This window comes from Nerophis lumbriciformis, linkage group LG15 (genome assembly GCF_033978685.3).
Source record: "Nerophis lumbriciformis linkage group LG15, RoL_Nlum_v2.1, whole genome shotgun sequence".
NCBI lineage: Eukaryota > Metazoa > Chordata > Actinopteri > Syngnathiformes > Syngnathidae > Nerophis > Nerophis lumbriciformis.
The window spans coordinates 19349555-19375013 of NC_084562.2; the positions used below are offsets into that span (position 1 = coordinate 19349555).

General features: G+C 37.3%; 1 protein-coding gene across 2 annotated transcripts in view; it reads right to left on the reverse strand.

The window, feature by feature from the left end:
- The window catches only part of cmtm4 (CKLF-like MARVEL transmembrane domain containing 4), a 60238-nt gene that overhangs the window by 22625 nt on the left and 12154 nt on the right, over positions 1-25459 (reverse strand). For both annotated transcript variants that reach the window (XM_061974758.2, XM_061974757.2), the window contains one exon: positions 8574-8750. In XM_061974758.2, the coding sequence (XP_061830742.1) occupies positions 8574-8750 (177 nt within the window). The remainder of the gene's footprint in view (positions 1-8573; positions 8751-25459) is intronic.

Below are 25459 nucleotides of genomic sequence, written 5' to 3' on the forward strand. Positions count from 1 at the left end.
CTGCACGAGCTGCAGGCGGGCGAGGGAGGCCTGGCTAATGCCTACATACAGGGCATTACAATAATCAAGACGAGTCGAGATAAAGGCGTGGATTAATTTCTCAAGATCATGTCTTGATAGAAGCGGTTTCACTTTCGCTATTTGGCGTAATTGATAAAAGCTTTTTTGAACGACGCTGCTGATTTGTTTTTCGAATTTAAAAAGGCGTGGGGTAAATTTAGGCCTGCGCTTATAAATTTGAGTGATGTAAGGATACCATCATGAAAAGCACATTTAATAAAAAAAAACGTTATTATGGTCTTACCTTTACTTATAAATTAGTATTCTGATCAAAAGCATCGATAACTTGTTTATAGAAGTCTTCCTTATCTTTCTTCAGTTTTAAAAGTCTCGCTGTCTCGATGGAGATATTCCTTTAAGTATTACCTCCTGCTTTGATTGAAAGTCCAGTTTAGAAAACTGTTTTATTTTAGATATGTAATCCTCCATATTAAAAGTGCAAGCAAACGATCGCTGCTCACTCTTGTTGCTTGTTGTCTTCTTCTGCAGCACCGGTCTTCTGCAGTACCGGTAGTCGCAAGAAGGATCACTAGCGCCCTCTACCAGCAGGAGGCGGGAGTCATTTAATTATCATATTTGACACACGCAGCTACGGTATATTAATAAAACATAGCTGCTTACTGTTCTTTTTAGCATATTCAATAGCTTGGACCTTAAATCCTACTGAATAGCTCTTAATCTTCTTCCCTTTATGCGATTTCAAATGATTGAAATCAGCCTCCTCCATTTTAAAAATGATGACTCGTGACGTGACGAGTTTGACCCGGCAGAAGTTCTAGGCATATGCTAATTATTTTGCGAAACGAGTTTGACCCGGCAGTAATTCGAGGCATGCGAGTTAAATTCAAGGAAATACGCATTTTTTTGTATTGGATGTTTATCTTTATTTTTGCACATTTTAAAGCAAAATAAGCAATACTTTTACTTTTGAAATGCTTATACTATTGCAGAATATTAAGATTTGCACTGGATGTTTACTTTTATATTTGCACATTAAAAAGCAAATAAGCTGCTTTTAATTTTGTTAAATGTTAAAAGTTTTAAATGTTTACATTTTTACAGAATATTTTGTCATGTTGTTGTCAATGTTGACTGAGTGGACATACTTTTGTTTTTGTAAATAAAAGCCATGCCTTTTGAAAAAACTGGCCTACATTTATTTTTTCATCTTCATTTTAAATAAAAAAAATTATTCGTAAAAGGAAAAATAATCTATAGATGAATCGAAAAAATAATCTATAGATGAATCGAAAAAATAATCTATAGATTAACCGATTAATCGAAAAAAAAATAATAATCTATAGATTAATCGATAGAAAAATAATCGTTAGCTGCAGCCTCAGTCCTGACCATACGTCCTCTTTTCACCGGACATGTCGGGCGGTGTTTCTCAAATGTTCGGCATTTTGAGTTAGGGTTGCGTGTATTTTCAATGTACGTTCAGGGTTAAGAAGGTTAAAAACACAACAAATTGTGCGTGCAGCAGCATTCCTGAGGGAGGGGGAGAGACAGAGAGAGCGAGAGAGTTGTGATAAATGCGCATGTGTCGTCAGGCTCTGCTTTTTATCGATACATTTATCAGATTTAATTTTTCATTATCTATAGCAGGGGTGTCAAAAGTGTGCATTTTTGTAACATTTTCCTTGTTTTACAGTATTTGGCAAGTTGAAAGAACATGGCGCCAGTATGCTGTTTTTTTTTCTCCAATAAAATACTGGAAAGGATAGAAATGTAGTTTGTCTCTTTTGTCCGATTATTAATCGATTAATCGAAGTAATAATCAACAGATTAATCGATTATCAAATTAATCGTTAGTTGCAGCCCTAGTGTTGATTGAGCTGTGTTGAAGCAGGACATTATGTTAAATGAAGAGTTTCTGTCTCTGATAGTTGATATAATAATGTAAGTGCATCATTAAGCCCACATGAACTCCATGGTGTTCAGGGATGAATAGTCTCCCCTATTGCTATTGTACCATTTTTTTCAGCTATAGTTACATTAATCATTAGTAATGCAGCAGCCTAGTTTTGAATGGCAGGGTCCCTGCTATCACATGTTGATAAAAATATAACATTTACATAATAAAAATTAACTACAGGCTTCCCAAATGCTGTAATAAATTAAGCATGATGAGTTGACTTGAAACTGTTTAATGTTGCACTTTTTATATGTAGAAGAAACGTTTTGTCATTTTATTTAATCTGAGCAACAACTTGAGGCAGTTTAATGTGGATTAATGTGGGCAGAATTATTATAGTGTTCCCAATGTTAAAAGGATAAAGCCATTCTTAACAAATTTGGTAAATAAATAACCCAAAAATGTATATTTTGTTGTTTTCTTACTGTACCAAAAATAAACCGAACCGTGACCTCCAAACCGAGGTACGTACCGAACCGAAATTTTTGTGTACCGTTACACCCCTAGTACCAACGCTTCATTCATTCATTTTGTGTCCCGCTGGGAGCCATTTTGTGCTTGCTCGTATTGAAGAAATCGAGGAAGCCGGATTTGTACCACAGCAAGTTTTCAATCGTGGTGAGAACGGACTTTTCTGGAAAAAGATGCCAAAGCGGACTTATCTCAGAACGGTGGAGAATAATTACAGTATCTCTTGTTCTTTGGCGCTTCTTTCAAGAGCACACACACGGCCCCTCCCCCCTCTCCCTTTGGCTTCTCCTTCCTCGCCACTCCTGAGCTGCTATTTTGCTGATGTTCAGTACATTTATTTTCTTTCATTCATCAAAAAAATCCAACAAAGGAAGAAAAATGTTTATAAAACACTCAACATAACATTAAAGTAAATTATGAATGAAAAGGAGCAGAAATAAGTTAAAAATGTATAATATCTGACCTCCATTTTCACAAATACAACAAGTGACTTTCAATGTTGGCGACTTCAAAGCCATATTTTTGTTTTACAACAATTAACCCAATAAAGAAGACATGATATTTTCATCGTCATGATTTTTTTAATTTTTTTTGGAATACAGAAAAAGATAGACATTGTTTTATTCCACTATCAAGTTTGTTCCATAAACTAACACCTCTGATTGAAATACTTCCTTCCATTGTCACTGTTCTAAAGCTAGATCTATTCAAGATCTCAGTCGCTTTTAAATTATAATTACTTTCTCTTTTTACAAATTATATGTTACATACAGATATTAATGTACTGTAAGTGGATTTTACTTTTTTAAATGTTTATTATTGTAGCAATATGGTTGTTAAAATTGAGGATTTTTTTGTGATTTCTGATCGTTTGTGAGGGCACCAAAGGGACTTCTTTATGTGTGCGCCTGTTGGCAGAGCATACAACACAATTTAGTTTGTCGCTGTTGTCGTTTTAGCTTGTTGATAAGTTAATTCATCACCCCCTTGTTATGTTTGTTTGATGTACAGTACAGCACGCCTATTCAACTGGCGGCCTGCGGGCCATATCCGGCCCGCCAAAGCTTTTAATTTGGCCCGCCAACATCACCCAAATAGGGTTGATGAAACCATTCAAAATAGGGTTGCTAATGTATTCAGTACTCCCGCCACCCTGCAGGGAAAAATAGCAAAGCATATGTGTCACAGTGAAGCAGCAGTGGGTGAGTAGAAGAAGATGGCACTATCGACCCTGAAAAAAAAATCAAAATAAATTGCGAGAATCAGACTTTTAACAGCGACTGGACAACAAAGTGCATAGTGATGTCTTTTGTACGTGTGGCTGTGCTATTTTTTGTCTGTTCAACTCTGGTGATCAAAGCTTGTTTGATACATGTGGCGCTGAATTTGACCAGGAGAGGGCGATAAAGCTACACCTCAGGTTTAATTGTGTTGAGCCACACATATGTGTGCAATGTTTGCTGTGGTTGTTTAATTTCTATATGCGTAAACATATGTAGTTTATTTTGTGAATGTATTAACACTAAACCTTCTATTTAACTAATGTAAAACACACAATGGACGTTATATTTTCATAATGTTTATTTTATGTTGATATTTTCAGTCTTACAAACCTAAATAAAGGAATTTGTGTTAATAAATAAAACTGAGGGAAGAAAATAATAAAAAAGTAGGAACAACAATAATCAAAAAAACTTCTGGAGCTTCTGTTTATTCATGCTGTTACGCCGGAAATGAGTAGCGACTGCAGAATAATGAATTTTTTGACAGTGCAGTGTGAAAGCCGATGTGTTTATTTTGTAATTAAGTAAACACAGTCTGCGGAGGCACTTTGACGAAACATCCAAATTTTGATATCCGGCCCCTGAGCTCTTGGGCTCTTGAAACTGTGGCCCTTTTCATTGTGTAGTTTAATAGCCCTGCAGTACAGTATAAATTTATATTGTGTTCAAAGTCTACAAACCTTCACTAAAATATTGACTTTTGTCAAGGCTCATATTTACATTGTTTCTTATGGAGAAATTTGCTTCAATATAGGAACTTTTCGATTAACGAGCCCTGCTCGAGAACCAACTAAGTCTGTAGATCAAGGTTCCGCTGGAGTTATGCCACCCAAACGGATCGTCGCAATGTGCAAGACCCAGACTAGAAAGAAGTCTGGTAATGACTCACTCACACTTTAAGGACACCAACACATAAACACGCCAGTTGTTAATGAATAAATCATGCTCTTTCCTCAGTTCTCTTAGGTAAACTCTCATCCGACAGTGAGTGGAAAACTCATTAAGCAAGAGACCGGAGAGTCTAGCGAGCCACGGGGAGAGAAAAAGGAAATGAGAGAATGAATGCAATTTTGAAGGATAAGAACAAACTGGAGGATTCAAAACGATTTGAACGTTTATAGTCTAAAACTATTTGACTTAGACCAAAGGAACACCATTTTCTCCTTGCTTAAGAGCGTAGGAGTGAAGCTAATAAGGCAATCCGATAGCGATAGTTGGCTTTACATCCACTGACATGTAAGATGTGTGGCTTCTGGATTTATAGCTAAAAGCCATTTTCCACTCCCTGCTGCTCAAAACACACCATCCTGTGTATTTAGGCAAATAGTAAAGGGCATCCAGAGTAAAGAAAACCAAGAAGCTCATTTGCTTACAGCTGACAAGGCGTTTTCTGGTAACACTGAAGCTCCTGGCTCTCCCACCAACTTCCTTACTTCTCACAGGCGTGCCATGTGGAAGAGACCCTTAAGGCTCGTGCCATTTGTACGACAAGCACAGGTCAGTGAGTTGCTCCATTCATAGGGGCCGAAAAACAAAGGCACCTGGCCATTTTCCACCTGCGGGGGTAGTATCAGAGCCGTAACGGCCTGTGAGTAAGGGGTGTGAAGTGTAACACCTGAGACTCACTTGTCTTGCCCTGCTCTATCAGCAGCAACTGATGCTGTCGTGACATCACACATCTAATGTTCTGATTGGGGGATGCAGTGTCTGTGTGAAAGTGCACACAGTTGCAGCTTATTCTCCACGTTTGCTGAATTCCGCCGAAAAAGGAAATAGTATTATCATAGGTAGGTAGCAACACGCTACATTTGTGATACATGTGGGATCTGAGCCGAGGATGTTGTTGTGGCTTGTGCAGCCCTTTGAGACACTGGCGATTTAGGGCTATAGAAGTACACTTTGATTGATTGATTTACTCTGTAACATTTACTCAAAGGGATACTGCACTTTTTTGGGAATTTTGCGGATTGTTCACATTCATTATGAAAGACATGACGACGTACGGGTTTCTTTTAATGCATTCTAAATATTAAATCAATTTGATCAAAAGTCAGCTTACAGTGGAGCCTATGGAAACTGTTCAATTCTGCCTATAGAGAGCTACTATTCTCTTCTTTTGATTATTTCTCTTATTTTAGCTACTATTTCTCTTCTTTTAGCTACTATTTTTCTCTTCTTTTAGCTACTATTTCTCTTGTAGACAAGATTTCTCTTCTTTTAGTTATTATTTCTCTTGTAGATACTATTTCTCTTCTTTTAGCTACTATTTCTCTTCTTTTAGCGACTTTTAGCTACTATTTCTCTTCTTTTAGCTACTATTTCTCTTCTTTTAGCGACTTTTAGCTACTATTTCTCTTCTTTTAGCTACTATTTCTCTTCTTTTAGCTACTATTTCTCTTGTAGACAAGATTTCTCTTCTTTTAGCAATTATTTCTCTTGTAGATACTATTTATCTTCTTTTAGCGACTTTTAGCTACTATTTCTCTTCTTTTAGCGAATTTTAGCTACTACTTCTCTTCTTTTAGCTACTACTTCTCTTCTTTTAGCTACTATTTCTCTCCTTTTAGCGACTTTTAGCTACTATTTCTCTTCTTTTAGCTACTATTTCTCTTTTAGCTACTATTTCTCTTCTTTTAGCTACTATTTCTCTTCTTTTAGCTACTATTTTTCTCTTCTTTTAGCTACTATTTCTCTTTTAGCTACTATTCCTCTTCTTTTAGCTACTATTTCTCTTCTTTTAGCTACTATTTCTCTTCTTTTAGCGACTTTTAGCTACTATTTCTCTTCTTTTAGCTACTATTTCTCTTCTTTTAGCGACTTTTAGCTACTATTTCTCTTCTTTTAGCTACTATTTCTCTTCTTTTAGCTACTATTTCTCTTGTAGACAAGATTTCTCTTCTTTTAGCAATTATTTCTCTTGTAGATACTATTTATCTTCTTTTAGCGACTTTTAGCTACTATTTCTCTTCTTTTAGCGACTTTTAGCTACTACTTCTCTTCTTTTAGCTACTACTTCTCTTCTTTTAGCTACTATTTCTCTTCTTTTAGCGACTTTTAGCTACTATTTCTCTTCTTTTGGCTACTATTTCTCTTTTAGCTACTATTTCTCTTCTTTTAGCTACTATTTCTCTTGTAGACAAGATTTCTCTTCTTTTAGCAACTATTTCTCTTGTAGATACTATTTCTCTTCTTTTAGCGACTTTTAGCTACTATTTCTCTTCTTTTAGCTACTACTTCTCTTTTAGCTACCATTTCTCTTATTTTAGCTCCTTTAAAGTACTATTTCTCTCTTTGCTATTTCTCTTCTTTTAGCTACTTTTAGGTACTATTTACCTTTTAGCTACCATTTATCATATTTAGCTACTATTTATCTTTTAGCTACTATTTCTCTATTTTAGCTACATTTAGCTACCATTTCTTCTTCTTTTAGCTACTATTTATCTTTTAGCTACTATTTCTCTATTTTAGCTACATTTAGCTACCATTTCTTCTTCTTTTAGCTACTATTTGTCTTCTTTCAGGTACTATTTATCTTCTTTCAGCTACCATTTCTCTATTTTAGCTACCGCTTCTCTTCTTTCAGCTACTGTTTCTCTTTTAGATACTAGTTCTCTTCTTTTAGGTACTATTTATCTTTTAGCTACCATTTATCTTATTTTAGCTACCATTTATCTTATTTTAGCTACTATTTCTCAATTTTAGCTATGTTTAGCTACTATTTCTCTTATTTTAGCTACTATTTATCTTCTTTCAGTCATTATTTTAGATACTATTTCTCTTTTTTCAGCTACAAACCCCAAAACCAGTGAAGTTGGCACATTTTGTAAATCGTAAATAAAAACAGAATACAATGATTTGCAAATCCTTTTCAACCTATATTCAATTGAATAGACTGCAAAGACAAGATGCTTAATGTTCAAACTGGAAAACTTTGTTATTTTTTGCAAATATTAGCTCATTTGGAATTTGATGCCTGCAACATGTTTCAAAAAACTGGCACAAGTGGCAAACAAGATTGAGAAAGTTGAGGACTGCTCATCAAACACTTATTTGGAACATCGCACAGGTGAACAGGCTAATTGGGAACAGGTGGGTGCCATGATTGGGTGTAAAAGCAGCTTTCATGAAATGCTCAGTCATTCACAAACAAGGATGGTGCGAGGGTCACCACTTTGTGAACAAATGCGTGAGCAAATTGTTGAAAAGTTTAAGAACAACATTTCTCAACGAGCATTTGCAAGGAATTTAGGGATTTCACCATCTAAGGTCTGTAATATCATCAAAAGGTTCAAAGAATCTGGAGAATTCACTGCACGTAACATTAAATGCCTGTGACCTTGGCTCCCTAAGGCAGTACTGCGTCAAAAACCGACATCAGTGTGTAAAGGATATCACCACATGGGCTCAGGAACACTTCAGAAAACCAGCTGTCAGTAACTACAGTTCGTCGCTTTATCTGTAAGTGCAAGTTAAAACTCTACTATGCAAAGCGAAAGCCATTTATCAACAACACCCAGAAACGCCGCCGGTTTTGCTGGGCCCGAGCTCATCAAAGATGGACTGATACAAAGTGAAAAAAGTGTTCTGTGGTCTGACGAGTCCACATTTCAAATTGTTTTTGGAAACTGTGGACGTCGTGTCCTCGGGAACAAAGAGGAAAAGAACCATCCGGATTGTTATAGGCGCAAAGTTGAAAAGCCAGCATCTGTGATGGTATGGGGGTGTATTAGTGCCCAAGGCATGGGTAATTTACACAACTGTGAAGGCACCATTAATAATGAAAGGTATATACAAGTTTTGGAGCAACATATGTTATATATATAGATGAGTTGTGTACTGACCGTGAGGTTCCAGTCGATGTGGGGAACCTTGGTGTGCAGGTTGAGACAGAAAATCACAAGAAGGGCGCCGGTGACCACAAAGGCGCTACAGCTGACAAACTCGAAGAAGTAGACGCCGCCGCATGGAGAACACATCATGATGGTTTCTATGCAGATGAATCCAATAAGTGACAGGACCTGTGAGGCAGGGGACAGTTGTCATTTAAATACATGAGACAGGCAATAACAAGATAATTAAACTTGTATGTTTAGTACTTTAAATAGTAGGTACCACCAAACAGTGCAATGGAAACACTTATCAGCATGATGTCCTGCAGTTCCACAGAACAGTTTAACAGTTGTTAAACATTACTAAGCACGTTGTCTATTGGGTACATCAATAGTTTTATTTTTAGCGCACAAAGCACAAAAACTGCAAAAATGCTGACTTGATGTTTCTTTTAGTCACATTTTCTTCAACATCTGCACACCATTTTTCCACGCTAACCACGGTGACAGTAAATCACGTAGCTGTTAAATGATTGACTTACATTTATCATCAAGGTACGGTTTGGTTTGCACAGTAAGCAAGGAGGGAAGTGCAGGTTTGGGTTGTGAAACCAAGCTAAATGTATTACTAAGAGCATTCTGCCAGTTATGTATTTTTAGTAGTTTGTATGTCCTTTTTGAGCTTACTGACAGTACTGATGGGTATAGGAATGGCAGGCACAGATCTTCACAACAAAAAGACTGTAGTATCTTTGAATGTTTAAACAGAGATTCCAGTGATTGTCTTATGAATAGCCCACAGGCCAAGGACCCAAAGAACCCATCTCACGAGTCCAATCCTGGCAGCCTGTGCGGAGGCTTTCCGTCAGCCAAAAGTCATCCACAAACCACAGAATGGGAGGAATTCTCCTCTTTAGGTGTCCATTGGCCATCTAAAAGCCCAACAAAACCGCATGGGAATTTACCAAGTGGTTCAGTGGGATCCAAAACCCAGAGACTCAACAGAACCAAGACAAATACAGTTGCAACGTCCTGCCGAGACCAGGTCTGCAGACGTACAAAGAGCAGGCTTCAGTTGAAAGTTGAATTGAGGTTAAAGCAGCGACCAAGTCTGTCTGGGGTTCAAACTGAAGCATATTTAACACTTATCCTCCACTTTACCACTGTGATGCATGACCATTTTTACACGGAAATCCCTGGGTATATGCTAATCTAGGGGCATCCAACCCTTCTCCCACCAATTGAAGGATGCGGGGGCTACTTTCAAACATTTTGTACATTAAAGATGCCCAACCCAAAAGTTATTAATTTATTCTATTATATTTCCTGAGAACACCCAGCAAATAATACTAACTTTAAAAGGGAACTGTGCACTTTTTGGGGGGATTTTGCCTTTCATTCACAATCATTATGAGAGACAAGAACATATGCTTTTTTACGTTTTTTAAAAAGATTTTAAAGATGATAAACGCTTGAAAGATGCGGCTAATGTGAGTAGGTGTTTGATAATACCTGACTTTTTTTATTTTTATCGGCCGATATATCGGAAATTATCGGTATTGGTTTCAAAAAGTAAAATTTATGACTTTTTAAAACGCCGCTGTGTACACGGACGTAGGGAGAAGTACAGAGCGCCAATAAACCTTAAAGGCACTGCCTTTGCGTGCCGGCCCAATCGCATAATATCTACGGCTTTTCACACACACAAGTGAATGCAACGCATACTTGATCAACAGCCATACAGGTCACACTGAGGGTGGCCGTATAAACAACTTTAACACTGTTACAAATATGCGCCACACTGTGAACCCACACCAAACAAGAATGACAAACACATTTCGGGAGGACATCCGCACCGTAACACAACGTAAACACCACAGAACAAATACCCAGAACCCCTTGCAGCACTAACTCTTCCGGGACGCTACAATACACACCCTGCGCAACCCCCTACCTCCCCCCCCCCAACCTCCTCATGCTCTCTCAGGGAGAGCATGTCCCAAATTCCAAGCTGCTGTTTTGAGGCATGTTAAAAAAAATAATGCACTTTGTGACTTCAATAATAAATATGGCATAACTTGAGTTTATTTATTTTGGAAAACCTTGTTACATTGTTTAATGCATCCAGCAAGGCATCACAACAAAATTAAGGCATAATAATGTGTTAATTCCACGACTGTATATATCGGTATCGGTTGATATCGGAATCGGTAATTAAGAGTTGGACAACATCGGAATATCGGATATCGGCCAAAAAGCCATTATCGGACATCTCTAAATGTGAGTCATTGTTGCAGACTTGAACAACTTCAAAACCCTCCAGCAACGTTTTATATACACACTGCAAGTCTATACATAATGCAGTAACAGACATGTTCATAACAATGTGTAATATGTTCAATATTTACCGTATTTTGATCATTTTAATCATTTCGGGACTGATTTTATTCCGTGCATTGATTTTTTTGTTTCCATAGCAGCGCACGTCTGACTTCTGGCAACAAATGTGTGTTCCTACTTCCGGAATCAAACAAGAGTGTTTTCTAATCAATGGTAACAGACAATAAAGATGACTATTTTTGGACAAATGAGGATTTACAACCGTATACTTTTGACGCTATAAAAATGGAACTTGGAGCAAAGCTATTTCGACATAAATGGACTGCTAACCCAAAAACAACAGGAAATGTCCCCGGCCAGCCGGACCAGACGAACAACATCGAGTGAGTCACTTGAATAATGATCACGATACATGCAGCACGCCATCGTGGTATTACAACTACAGTACATACGCTGTCTGGCTAGCTGTGTACAAACAAAACATGAAATGTAGGTTAATACTTTACAGATACTGTAATATGATTGTTCATGTTATTCAGTCAGTACGGATTGGTGTCGTATCGCAGTGTTGTGCATTACAAACTCCAACCCGTTTCGTGTTGTTGTAGAAGCTGGCATATATCTTGCCATAGTTAGCTTTTACAGCTAATACCGAAGCACGCCTACGTTACTATGCTAGAAAATACTCAGTTTGCTCTTACAATAACAATGTCGCTAGTTTGGTTATTATACAGGTAACGGAACGTAAATGAAGTATTGTTGACGGTTTTTGAATGCATTTTTAAAGTGATTTACAGGTAGAATTGATTGCTCCAATTATCCGCATTGATAGCCACCAAGAACGAGATAATTTGTATATGCTAGAAAGCGAGAAAAAAATACTCATAATGACTGCGAACAGTAGGCAAAATTCCCCCCAAAAGTGCAGTTCTCCTTTGAGTCCTTCATGAATTTACAAATGTTTACGTAGAAGTGAACTATAATGGTCCCAGTATTGACCAATGGGGCACACCGCAAGATATATTTAATACTGCTGACTTGTGTTCTCTGAACTACACGTGTTGCTCTCTATTTAAGTAGTGTTACTTCTTTTCTTCCAGATTTGGTCTAATATTTACAAAGTACTTATTGAAACGTTTAACTACTTTGTTCATATTTCCATCTAAAAAGTATTGAGGGTAATGTTTCTTAGAACCATCTTTAATGAAGCCTATGTTCCTGTCTAATAACTGACTGTAGTATCTTTGCTACTTATGTGTAAGATGGTAGTTAACTTGTTTTTGTACCTTTTGTACTCATTTTATTCTCCTTCAAATCTCTGTTATACATTTCTTATACGTGTTTTTTTGTTAAAAGCTTTTTGCAATCCCTTCGTTATCCTTGGTTATTTTCTTTTGCTTCTTAGTAAGTTATTTCCACGAACAATATTTGTCATAGAACATTTCCATATGCTTCATCTACATCATTTTCACGATACACATAGTCCCGACTTTGTTCTCTCAGATCATCCTTGAGAGCATTTTCATACTTTTCTCTGAGCGTAGTCTTGGAAATGTGTTTTTGTCATCCGTGTTTGAGTCATACATTGTGAAAAACACTGAAAACTGCGCTAATGATCACTGATAATGTGTAATGCATACTTGCCAACCTTGAGACCTCCGATTTCGGGAGGTGGGGGGAGTGAGGTGGGTGTGGTCGGGGTGGGACGGGGGCGTGGTTGGGGGCGTGGCTAAAAGGGGAGGGGTATATTTACAGCTAGAATTCACCAAGTCAAGTATTTCATATATATATATATATATATATATATAAGAAATACTTGACGTTCAGTGAATTCTAGATATATATATATATATATATATATATATATATATTTATTTTATTATATATATATATATATATATATATATATATATATATATATATATATAAAATAAATACTCGAATTTCAGTGTTCATTTATTTACACATATACACACACATAACACTCATCTACTCATTGTTGAGTTAAGGGTTGAATTGTCCATCCTTGTTCTATTCTCTGTCACTATTTTTCGAACCATGCTGAACACCCTCTCTGATGCATTGCTGTGTGGCACGCACAAAAGTGCTTTCATCAAATGCACTAGATGGCAGTATTGTCCTGTTTATGAGTGTCACAACATTGCTGTTTACGGCAGACGAACTGCTTTACGGTATACAAAAAAGTGACTGCTGTTGTTGTGTGTTGTTGCCACGCTGGGAGGACGTTAATGAAACTGCCTAACAATAAACCCACATAAGAAACCAAGAACTCGCCCTCCATCATTCTACAGTTATAACGTCATTGGGCAGGTACACTTTTTTATATTGTGGAGGACCTGAGTCCGCCTGAATTTCGGGAGAAAATTTGTCCCGGGAGGTTTTCGGGAGAGGCGCTGAATTTCGGGAGTCTCCCGGAAAATCCGGGAGGGTTGGCAAGTATGGTGTAATGAGTACCACTGGTTGTAGTATTGTCAAAGTCATTAGTAAAATATCTATTGTATTATTAATCGCAAATTCCCTGTTTTTGACTACGTTATAGTTCAGATGTTTCTACACAGCTACTCTTCCTCAACTCGTGTTTTCTGTTGATGTAGTCCAGTTCATACTCTTCCAGAATTGGACTTACATTAGTTCTTATGGGGAAATTTGCTTCGGTTTTTGTACGATTCGGTCTTTGTCGGACTTTTTGGATCGGCTTACTAACAAAAAACAGGGTATGCAGAAGTACAATAAAAATGAGCCGAGTTAAGCATTCTTACTAAGCATTGATATTTGACTTGTTTCACATTACAATACACGGTATTTTGTTTTGTATAAATAAAATACCAGTGAGTTCCTAATCGTTAAATGTGTGTATTACTTTTGACACTGCTAAACAAATGTCTTTTACAGGCTCATTAGCAAACATCTGCTCCTCAAGAGCAAACCTTGCTCCTCCAGTTTAATGAGGTTCCTCCTCTCCAAAAAGTCGAATGTTGTGACAAACGACAAATATTTGGTTTTGACAGCACCACTCCCGAAACACTTCAGTCTGTAGAGACGTGTGTGCACACTCAAGAAGTTCAATCTTTGGAGTGCATTGCTCCACAAAATAATCATGAAATAATACAATGTTTCGAGGGGATGTGAAGTGAATTAGTGAAGTGAATTATATTTATAGAGCACTTTTTCTCTAGTGAATCAAAGCGCTATTACATAGTGAAACCCAATATCTAAGTTACATTTAACCCTTGTGTAATGTTCATATTGTTGTTACTCAGCCAGCGTTTGTGGGTCTGATGGACCCGTTGCATTTTGTGGCTTTTAATGCCTCACAATCAGACACTTTTATGTTAAAATACTGAACAGATGTTTACTTTATCCCAATAAACATTTGTTGCAACCTTCTGTGGGAACCGCAGGTGCAGAAACACAAAAGAAGAATCCCTGTGGGATGCAGAAACTGGCAGAGAAATTTTCCATGGAACGTTCATATTGTTGTTACTCAGTCAGCGTTTGTGGGTCTGATGGACCCGTTGCATTTTGTGGCGTTTAATGCCTCACAATCAAACACTTTTATGTTAAAATACTGAACAAATGTTTATTGGGATAAGGTAAACATCATGATTTATATTTCTGTTTTATGGCCCAGCCCTATGGGGATTTTTTCTGAATATTTGTATGTTTTTGAACTGATTTTGATTTGATTTATTTTGCGATATATATTGATGACATTTTATTGTCCAGCCCTACGGGGAGTTTTTTTTATTTTTTTTAATATCGATTTTATGTCTTTTGCAATATATATTGCAATTGTTTCATCGCCCAGCCTTATCGGCCTTTGTCCATTGTTTTTTTTCATTTTTTATATCTGTGTGTCTGTAATGATATATGTTGATATCGTTTTATCGCCCAGCCCTAACTGCCTTTTTCCTATTTTTTTTTGTTATCAATTATGTGTCTATCATGATATTTAATATTGTTTTATGGCCCAGCCCTATGAGAGTTTTTTCAAATTACTTTTTTTTTTAATTTCGATTTGATATCTTTTGCGATATATATTGATATTGTTTTATTGCTCAGCCCTACAGCCTTTTTTTCTAATTTTTTTTAAAACATAAGTTATGTGTCTATCATGATATACAGGTAAAAGCCAGTAAATTAGAATATTTTGAAAAACTTGATTTATTTCAGTAATTGCATTCAAAAGGTGTAACTTGTACATTATATCTATTCATTGCACACAGACTGATGCATTCAAATGTTTATTTCATTTAATTTTGATGATTTGAAGTGGCAACAAATGAAAATCCAAAATTCCGTGTGTCACAAAATTAGAATATTACTTAAGGCTAATACAAAAAAGGGATTTTTAGAAATGTTGGCCAACTGAAAAGTATGAAAATGAAAAATATGAGCATGTACAATACTCAATACTTGGTTGGAGCTCCTTTTGCCTCAATTACTGCGTTAATGCGGCGTGGCATGGAGTCGATGAGTTTCTGGCACTGCTCAGGTGTTATGAGAGCCCAGGTTGCTCTGATAGTGGCCTTCAACTCTTCTGCGTTTTTGGGTCTGGCATTCTGCATCTTCCTTTTCACAATACCCCACAGATTTTCTATGGGGCTAAGGTCAGGGGAGTTGGCGGGCCAATTTAGAACAGAAATACCATGGTCCGTAAACCAGGCACGGGTAGATTTTGCGCTGTGTGCAGGCGCCAAGTCCTGTTGGAACTTGAAATCTCCATCTCCATAGAGCAGGTCAGCAGCAGGAAGCATGAAGTGCTCTAAAACTTGCTGGTAGACGGCTGCGTTGACCCTGGATCTCAGGAAACAGAGTGGACCGACACTAGCAGATGACATGGCACCCCAAACCATCACCCAACCATGCAAATTTTGCATTTCCTTTGGAAATCGAGGTCCCAGAGTCTGGAGGAAGACAGGAGAGGCACAGGATCCACGTTGCCTGAAGTCTAGTGTAAAGTTTCCACCATCAGTGATGGTTTGGGGTGCCACACTTTATAAACTATTTTTACATATTCCTTATTTTTGCACCTTTTAGACTATTAAGTGTTCAATGTGATTTTAAAATGGTATTTACATTGATTGTTTTCCATGCTTGTGTTGACATTTCCTTTCCTATCTGCCTTGATAGCTGAGGAGATTATAACCCGAGTAAAGTTACATTTTCAATAGGCTATGAAAAAATATCAATTATTGACCGATATAAAACATTTATATAGTGATACTGTTTTGAGCCATATTGCCCAGCTTTAAGGGTTACACCCAAAGAGAAGTGCAAGGTTGCAAAGACTGTAGGATGATGTCATGTCTCTGAGGGGGAAAAAAACATGTTTCCCTTAAGTCCTTTTGTCACAGGTGCCAGGCAGACAAACAAGAGGAGGAGGAGGGACCACAACATCCATATTGGATAGTCTCGTAAATAAAGATTAGATATCCACCTTCACCTAAACATAGTCTTAAGGGGGGGAACAGTTCGCCAAATCAACAGTTCATTTACATTGTTTACACTGTGGTTCTTTTTAAACACCCCAGAACAATCCACCATTACCATGTATTAGCTGTGGTTCTAAGAAAAATATATTAAAACTTAAAAATGGCTCCTAGAGTTCTGACCCCTGAAATGAGTGTAAACATAAAATGTGACTGGACTGCCTTTATAACCACATATACATGAAGCATAAGCTATATCAGCACTAGTTTTCTTTGTTTATATCAAAATAAAAACAATGTAAACATTGGGTGGGATATTACAAAACCCAAAACCAGTGAAGTTGGCACGTTGTGTAACTCGTAAATAAAAACAGAATACAATGATTTGCAAATCCTTTTCAACTTATATTCAACTGAATAGACTGCAAAGACAAGATATTTAATGTTCGAACTTAGAAACGCAATTTTTTTTGTGCAAATAATCATTAACTTAGGATTTAATGGCAGCAACACAGACCGGGCTTTCCCAGTCTGTGGAACGCTCTCCCTGACCACCTGAGGGCACCACAGACTTTTAAAAAAGGCTTAAAAACCCTTCTTTTTAAAAAAAAAGAAGCCTTTTTTTAGATGTATGCATACTAGTTTTAGCTATTTGGCTCTTCTAGTTTTTATTTTTTTTAAATTTGTTATTATCTTTTTATTTTTATTTATTTATATATATTTTTTTTTAATACACTGTAGCACTTTGAGGTTGTTTACTCAATGTAAAGTGCCTTTTTACAAATAAAATCTATTATTATTATTGCAAAAAAGTTGGCACTGGGGCATTTTTACCACTGTGTTACATGGCCTTTCCTTTTAACAACACTCAGTAAACCTTTGGGAACTTACCGCCTGAGGGATCAAAGGTCCGTAATATCATCGCTTACGTGCAGTGATTTCTTCAGATTCTCTGAATCTTTTCATGATATTAAATCCCTAAGTTCCTTGCAATAGCTCATTGAGAAATGTTGTTCTTAAACTTTTCGACAACTTGCTCAGGCATTTGTTCACAAAGTGGTGACCCTCGCCCCATTCTTGTTTGTGAATGACTGAGCATTTCATGGAAGCTGCTTTTATACCCAATCATGGCACCCACCTGTTCCCAATTAGCCTGTTCACCTGTGGCATGTTCCAAATAAGTGTTTGATGAGCATTCCTCAATTTTCTTAGTCTTTTTTGCCACTTGTGCCAGCTTTTTTGAAACATGTTGCAGGCATCAAATCACAAATGTGCCAATATTTGCTAAAAATAACAAAATGTTCCAATTCGAACGTTAAGTATCTTGTCTTTGCAGTCTATTCAATTGACTATAAGTCGAAAAGGATGTATACCACTGAGAGATAGTTCATGAGACCAGATGAATGTGTGCCTTTAAGAGGCGGAGCCTGTTGCCAAGTGACGTGTGATGTCACCGCGGAAGTAACCGGGACTACGAGATGTTGCTGACGAATCCATGTTGTTAGCTTTAGTTAATAAAGTGATTAAACATGTTTTGGTGGTTTCATCCCTCCTTTTCCACATGGTTATCACTTCATTGAATTGTTGATCATTATAATTATGGATGGGAATTGGTAAGATTTTTACAATTTAGATTCTGCTTAACGATTCGGTTCTTTATCGATTCTCTTATGGATTCCTGTATTGGAAAAAAGAATAAAAAGGTAGATTAGCATCAACTTTGTTTATTTTAGAGGTTACAAAGCCAACAGTCTTAAGAGGGATAGCATAAAAATTGTTAAAATATAAGAAATTAATATTCTTCTGTTGAATTGAACAATAATGTAACATTAACATTTACTTAAACGGTTTCTGTTTGGGGGTTTGTACCAAATGTTGAGAATCGTTGCATCTCCCTAATAAATATATAATGGGAATGATCTGGTTAGAGGAAAACGTGCAACTTTTCTCCGACTACAACTGAACATTCACCTACCGAAAATCAGGAGCATCTACTGCGGCAAATGGGTGCGAGCCTTTGACCACACTCTTAGTCACTGACGGTGACATTCATAGTCAGAATCTGTCTCTTGTCATGCTCATCTCAATGAAATGCATTCATTTAAATTCAACAGCTTTGACAACTGGGCAAATGGCGCTAACATGATAGTCGTTGTTAGTTACTACCTGTTGTATTTACGGCAGATGACCGCTGCTGGGATGAGATCGAAGCGGTTCAAAAACGTGACATTCATTTACAGTTATAGCATGCTGTGAGTTCAAATAATTTAGCATATTGCTTGTTTTTTAAATCGCTGCCCAGTGGCCTTGCGGTTAGGGTCCGCCCAGAGACTGGAAGGTCGTGAGTTCAAACCCTGACCGAGTCATACCAAAGACTATAAAAATGGGACCCATTGCCTCCCTGCTTGGCATTGAGCATCAAGGGTTGGAATTGGGGGTTAAATTACCAAATGATAATAATAATAGATTTTATTTGTAAAAAGCACTTCACATTGAGTAAACACTCAAAGTGCTAGTGTATTAAAAAATAAAATAAAAAATAAAAATAAAAATAAAAACTAGAACAGCAAAATAGCTAAATCTAGTATGCATATTTCTAAAAAAATGCTTTCTTTAAAAAGAAGGGTTTTTAAGCCTTTTTTAAAAGCATCCACAGTCTGTGGTGCCCTCAGGTGGTCAGGGAGAGCGTTCCACAGACTGGGAGCGGCGGAGCAGAAAGCCCGGTCTCCCGTTGTTCGTAGTTTTGTCCTCGGAGGTTGGAGGAGGTTAGCCTGTCCGGAGCGGATGTGTCGTGTGGAGGATTTGGGGGTGAGTAGTTCTTTGAGGTAGAGGGGGGCATTACCATGGAGGCACTGGTTGCTCCCCTCACCTCCCAGGGGGTGAACATGGGGATGGGTCAAATGCAGAGGATAATTTCACCACACCTAGTGTGTGCGTGACTATCGTTGGGACTTTAACTTTATTTCTTACGTTTGTCGAAATAGGAACCTTGCAATTAGTTGCAAATCGCCTTGTTGCAAATATTTTTTCGTAAAAAACAGCCAAAATTTGGAGCGTTTTTGCCGCCCGGGCGCCATGTTTCTCGCTGTCTGAAGTCCTTCCCGCCCACATGGATCCTTAAGGGAATTTTTGGATAAATTGGCAAGCGATTCCAAGGAATTAAAACAATGGTAACCGGTTCTGAACAGGAACAGGAAACTATTCCAATTCCTCTGAGTATTATTGAAATGCATTTTTAGCGGTGGTTTTTGTGTGACTGTCATAAGGCTCGGCCACCACTTCCTCTTTGGTACCCCGATTAAACTTGCCACATCCATGTACACCTTGGCACAGCTCGCAAATGCCGAACTCTATGTAGATGAGTCAAAATAACGGAACATCCATCCTGTTCTACCGGTAATGTTTGTGATCTTATATAGCACACTTCCTCCCCGTCCCCAGTGACATGTGCACCCATGATCGGAACAACACACGAGGACAGTCTAGTTTTTTCCAGAAAGAGTCCCACAGTCTGAGCACATGCATGATTACACACACGCCCTCTCGCCTCATTTGTTGGACTTTTAGACATTTTAGCTAAAGCATGCGTGCACATTAATAAGTGCATCATAAAAGTATAAAAAGAATGCCTCGTGATGGTGATGTGGGAATGATTGAGCATAACAAAACCACTGTCTGAGTGCTGGAACCCATAGACACACTGCAAAAACTGAAATCTAAGTAAGATTAAATATCTCAAATAAGGGTGATATTTGCTTATTTTCTGTCTGATAAGATAATTCTTCTCACTAAGCAGATTTTATGTTAGAGTGTTTTGGTCCTACATTATCTCAGTAAGATATTACAGCTTGTTGCTGAGATTTGATGACCTATATTGAGTAAAACATGCTTGAAACTAGAATATCAAGTGTTGCAAAAGCTGTGTCATCAACACAAGTATAAAACTACTTTTTCAAAGTAATAATTTCTTATTTCAAGCGTGAAATAAAAAATCATGACTTTGACACAATTGTGTCTCATAATTAAAACAGATGACAGCCAAATGGACGTTGCTGTTGTATTTTCAATAAAACAATAGAAAAGATGCACTCTTATAGTAGTACAGTTGCCACACTACAGTAAACTGACAATATTTAAACATTTGACGTATCAAACAAATTTGAAGAGAAATCGTTCATGCACATTTAGATAAATTCTTCAAAATTACAAATTAAAAAAAATTGGCCGGGGGCCGGGCTGTGTGTGTGTGTATATATATATATATATATATATATATATATATTTATATTTATCTATCTATCTATCTATCTATCTATCTATATATATATATATATATATATATATATATATATATATATATATATATATATATATATTTTAGGGCTGCAACAACTAATCGATTAAATCGATTAAAATAGATTATAAAAATAGTTGGCGATTAATTTAGTCATCGATTCGTTGGATAAATGCTATGCACAGAGTTTTTTTTATTATAATTTTTTATTTTTATAAACTGCAACATTTACAAACCCTTATATATATATATATATATATATATATATATATATATATATATATATATATATATATATATATAGGTATATATATATATATATATATATATATATATATATATATATATATATATATATATATATAAGGGCTGCAACCAACAACTAATTTGATAATCGATTAATCTGTCGATTATTACTTCGATTAATTGATTAATAATCGGATAAAAGAGACAAACTACATTTCTATCCTTTCCAGTATTTTATTTAAAAAAAACAGCATACTGGCACCATACTTATTTTGATTAGTGTTTCTCAGCTGTCTGTAAATGTTGCAGTTTATAAATATATAATATAAATATTTAAAAATTTGACATATCAAACAATTTTGAACAGAAATAGTTCATGCATATTTAGATAAATTCTTCAAAATTACAATAAAAAAAAAATTGGCCGGGGGCCGGGCTGTATATATATATATATATATATATATATATATATATATATATATATATATATATATACATACATATTCCTTGCGCACTAATTGACTGAAAGAGCACGCACTTGGCGCGATGATGTCATGTTATCGATGGAAAAATGCATCTTTAGGCCATATGATTTGCCTTTCCATTAAGAAAAATAAACTAGTTTTTAGTATAAGTTTGCTGGTTTCAAGAAATGTAATGCCGAGCGCATATCATTATGTCAAGATAATGGCACTAGCATTTACTTAATCTAAGAATATTTTTCAACATACTGAGAAAAAAGGTCTCACATTTGTTTTTTCTATCAAGAAAAGTGCACAAGTTATTAGTGAGAATATACTTATTTTAAGGTATTTTGGGGTTCATTTAAGTTAGCTAATTTTACTTGTTTTGGAAAGTCTTGACAAGCCGAATTTTCTTGTTCTATTGGCAGATCATTTTGCTTAGTTCAAGTAAAATACCCCTCATTTTTGTATTTTTTTCTCCCTTGTTTTTGAACACTGACTTTTTGCAGTGTAGGACAAGGTAGACGTGTAGACTGTGGCATGCACGCGTCCTCACTCGGGTTGTCCAAAATGTATTTCAATACTTTTCGGAACTTTTCTAAATAAAGAGGACCACAAAAAATTACATTATTTGCTTTATTTGAGCAAAAATATTTTATGGTACAGTAAACATATGGTTTTTTATTGCAATTTTGTCTTTAAATTAAATAGTGAACATACGAGACAACTTTTCTTTTATTAGTAAGTAAACAAAAAAAGCTAATTTAGCTGCGGACATATGCAGTAACACACTGTATTGTGTCATTTCTTATTCTAGTATTTTGTCAAAATGATGAGGGACAATCTGTAAAAATTTATTATTAATCCATGGGTTCATTTACTGTTAATATCTGGTTATTTTCCATTTCAACATGTTCTATCTACACTTCTGTTAAAATGTAATAATCACATATTCTTCTGTTGTTTGATACTTTACATTAGTTTTGGATGAGACCACCAATTTCGGTATCCATCCGATACCAAGTAGTTACAGGATCATACAGTGGTCCCATTCAAAGTCCTCGTGCCCAAGGACGTATTTCCTGAGTTCATAAACATAATAGAAATGTTAAGAAGGGAAAAATATTTTGTGATGATAAAAAATATAGATGTAATCATAGTATCGACTAGATACATGTCACGGCGGGGTTGCAGCTTGCTGCGAGGTTCGTCCCCCCGGGATGCAAACGGATCACTCTGGACAGGACGTGCAGGTAGGAACATGGTTTATTCTTGACAAAAATCAAAGCACCACCAAGAACAGAAAACCAGTCGAAAGAAAACACGTGCCAATCGCACTCGAAGCTAACTTAGCATAGACTAGGAGACAAGCAAACTTACGTGACGAGAGCATGAAGCGAACAAAGAAGCCAGCACGAGTGACTGGCAAAGGCAGGCTTAAATAATGCCTATGAAGAGGAACAGGTGAGCGTCCCGAACACCAGAGGCAAGGTGAAAATAATAAGTAGCCGTGGTATCTAAACCAACTCAGAGGTGCACAAACAGGAACTAAAGGAGTCCAAAACTGACAGAAAACACAAAACATGATCCGGACCACGGATCATGACAATACGCTCCTGTACTTGGTATCATTACAGTGGACGTCAGGTGTAGATCCACCAATGGCGTTTGTTTACATTGTGACGCCGGTGAGCTACGGTGTGTAGTGAAACATGTTTAGCTATTCCTCGTCCTGCAGGGATGATACTTGTATGAAACTTACTTGATTTGTCGCCATGGAGGCGAGGATTAGTGATTTAGAAGTAGCTACAACACTGCCGACTGCGGCTGGACGCTAGCTGCTAGCGAGCTCGCCATGTCTTAAAGCACCTCTTCCTGAGGGCGTTTCAGTGTTATAACGTCTCCTTTATCGTTAGTTTTTAAGCCAAAATGCGTCCGTTCTCCCTTTTCTGTCTACACACTGTGTCTGCTCGTAAGTACTCAGTGATTGTGCGCTGCCGAAAATGCTCCTCTGCTCGTAACGCAGCAATGTCACGACTAGTGATGGGATCGGCAGTTCTTTTGACTGTACTGAATCACTAGAATCATTTCCTTAAATTGAGTCGTTCAAAAAATGTGTTCACCAAACATAGTACAGTACAGTGCAGACATTCGCGGGAGAAGCAGCAAATAGGGTGAACGCGAGTCCCTACACAGCTCTGTGCATGCAGTACACCAGGCAGTGAGTGACTGACACAGCGCCACAGTCAGCACAGTTCAGTACGTGAACCTGAATCACTTCTGCAGCAGCAGTTCTGTGTGCAGGTCGGCGAATCATGAGTCAGTCAGTAACAGCTTCCCCAGCGGCAGATCTCGGTGTGTGTCAGTTCGCGAACGACACAAGCCCTCAGCACCCAATGAACGACGCGCACAGTGACTGAAGGAGAGCCTCAATGTGACGTCCTCCTCCGCGACACGGTCAGTTCTCTGTGTCAGTAGGTTCGCGAGTCCTGATTCTGTCGTTCACTGAGTGATTCATGTCGTTAATCCGCGGTGAACGAATCGTTCGCTCAGTCCCTCCCCCCGCCCCCATGATGAGTAGCTGGCTGCGTCGTTCGCCGACGTCGAGGGTTCAGTGAGTCACAGACTGCGCCAGTTCCACTCATACCGGCATGGTCGCGGCGGAGCTCAACTAAACTGAGAAAGGAACGAATCAGTTCATGAAGTGATTCGGTTCAGTACGTTCACTCAAAAGATTTGTTCGTTCGAACGAATCGTTCGCGAACGACACAACATTAGTCACGACGTGACGACGACGCACCGTCATGCCCGTTAAAAGCAAAAGGGCAGACGGGGACCGGTACCTTTCAGAGCAGGGGTGCTCACACTTGTTCTGCAGGCGAGCCACTTTTCAATTGATCAAGTCGTGGGGATCTACCTCATTCATATATATAATTTATATTTACTTATTTATGAAACATATGTTTTTGTTAACAAGTTAAAGGTGTTTAATGAAAATACAAGTATGTTTAATACATATAGTTAATATTGTTAATAAATTAAAGGTGTTTAATGAAAATACAAGTATGTTTAACACATATAGTTAATATTGTTAATAAGTTCAAGGTGTTTAAAGATAATGCAAACATGTTTAACACATATAGTTAATATTGTTAACAAGTTAAAGATGTTTAGTGATAATGCAAGCATGTTTAACACATATAGTTAATATTGTTAATAAATTAAAGGTGTTGAATGATAATACAAGAATGTTTAACACATAGTTAATATTGTTAACAAGTTAAAGGTGTTTAAAGACAATACAAGCATGTTTAACACATATAGTTAATATTGTTAATAAGTTAAAAGTGTTTAGAGATAATACAAGCATAATTAAAGTTAAAGTTAAAGTACCAATGATTGTCACACACACACTAGGTGTGGTGAAATTTGTCCTCTGCATTTGACCCATCCCCTTGTTCACCCCCTGGGAGGTGAGGGGAGCAGTGGGCAGCAGCGGTGCCGCGCCCGGGAATCATTTTTGGTGATTTAACCCCCAATTCCAACCCTTGATGCTGAGTGCCAAGCAGGGAGGTAATGGGTCCCATTTTTATAGTCTTTGGTATGACTCGGCCGGGGTTTGAACTCACAACCTACCGATCTCAGGGCGGACACTCTAACCACTAGGCCACTGAGTAGGTTAGATTTAAGATAGAATTAACACATATAGATTCCTTTCTTTCATGAAGACAAGAATATAAGTTGGTGTATTACCTGATTCTGATGACTTGCATTGATAGGAATCATACAGTGGTGCTGATAAGGTCCGCATTTTCGAATGGAGGAGAAAAAAAGTCCACCTTTCTGTCTAATACCACATGAAAGTGGTTGGTTTTTGGCATCTTATTTATCCAGCTTCCGTACTCCTTTGTATACACTTTACAAGAAATACATTGTCGGCAAACTCCGTAGCTTGCTAGCTTGTGCACGCCAGCTTTCTGAGACTCTTATTTTGGTAGCGCAGGCAGGATGAAGCAGAGCTTTTATTGTGCAACTGTGCAGTCGGTCTTTGGAGTTTTGACGACAGGTACGGCGCCAGAGTCTGTTGAAATAAAGTGTTTG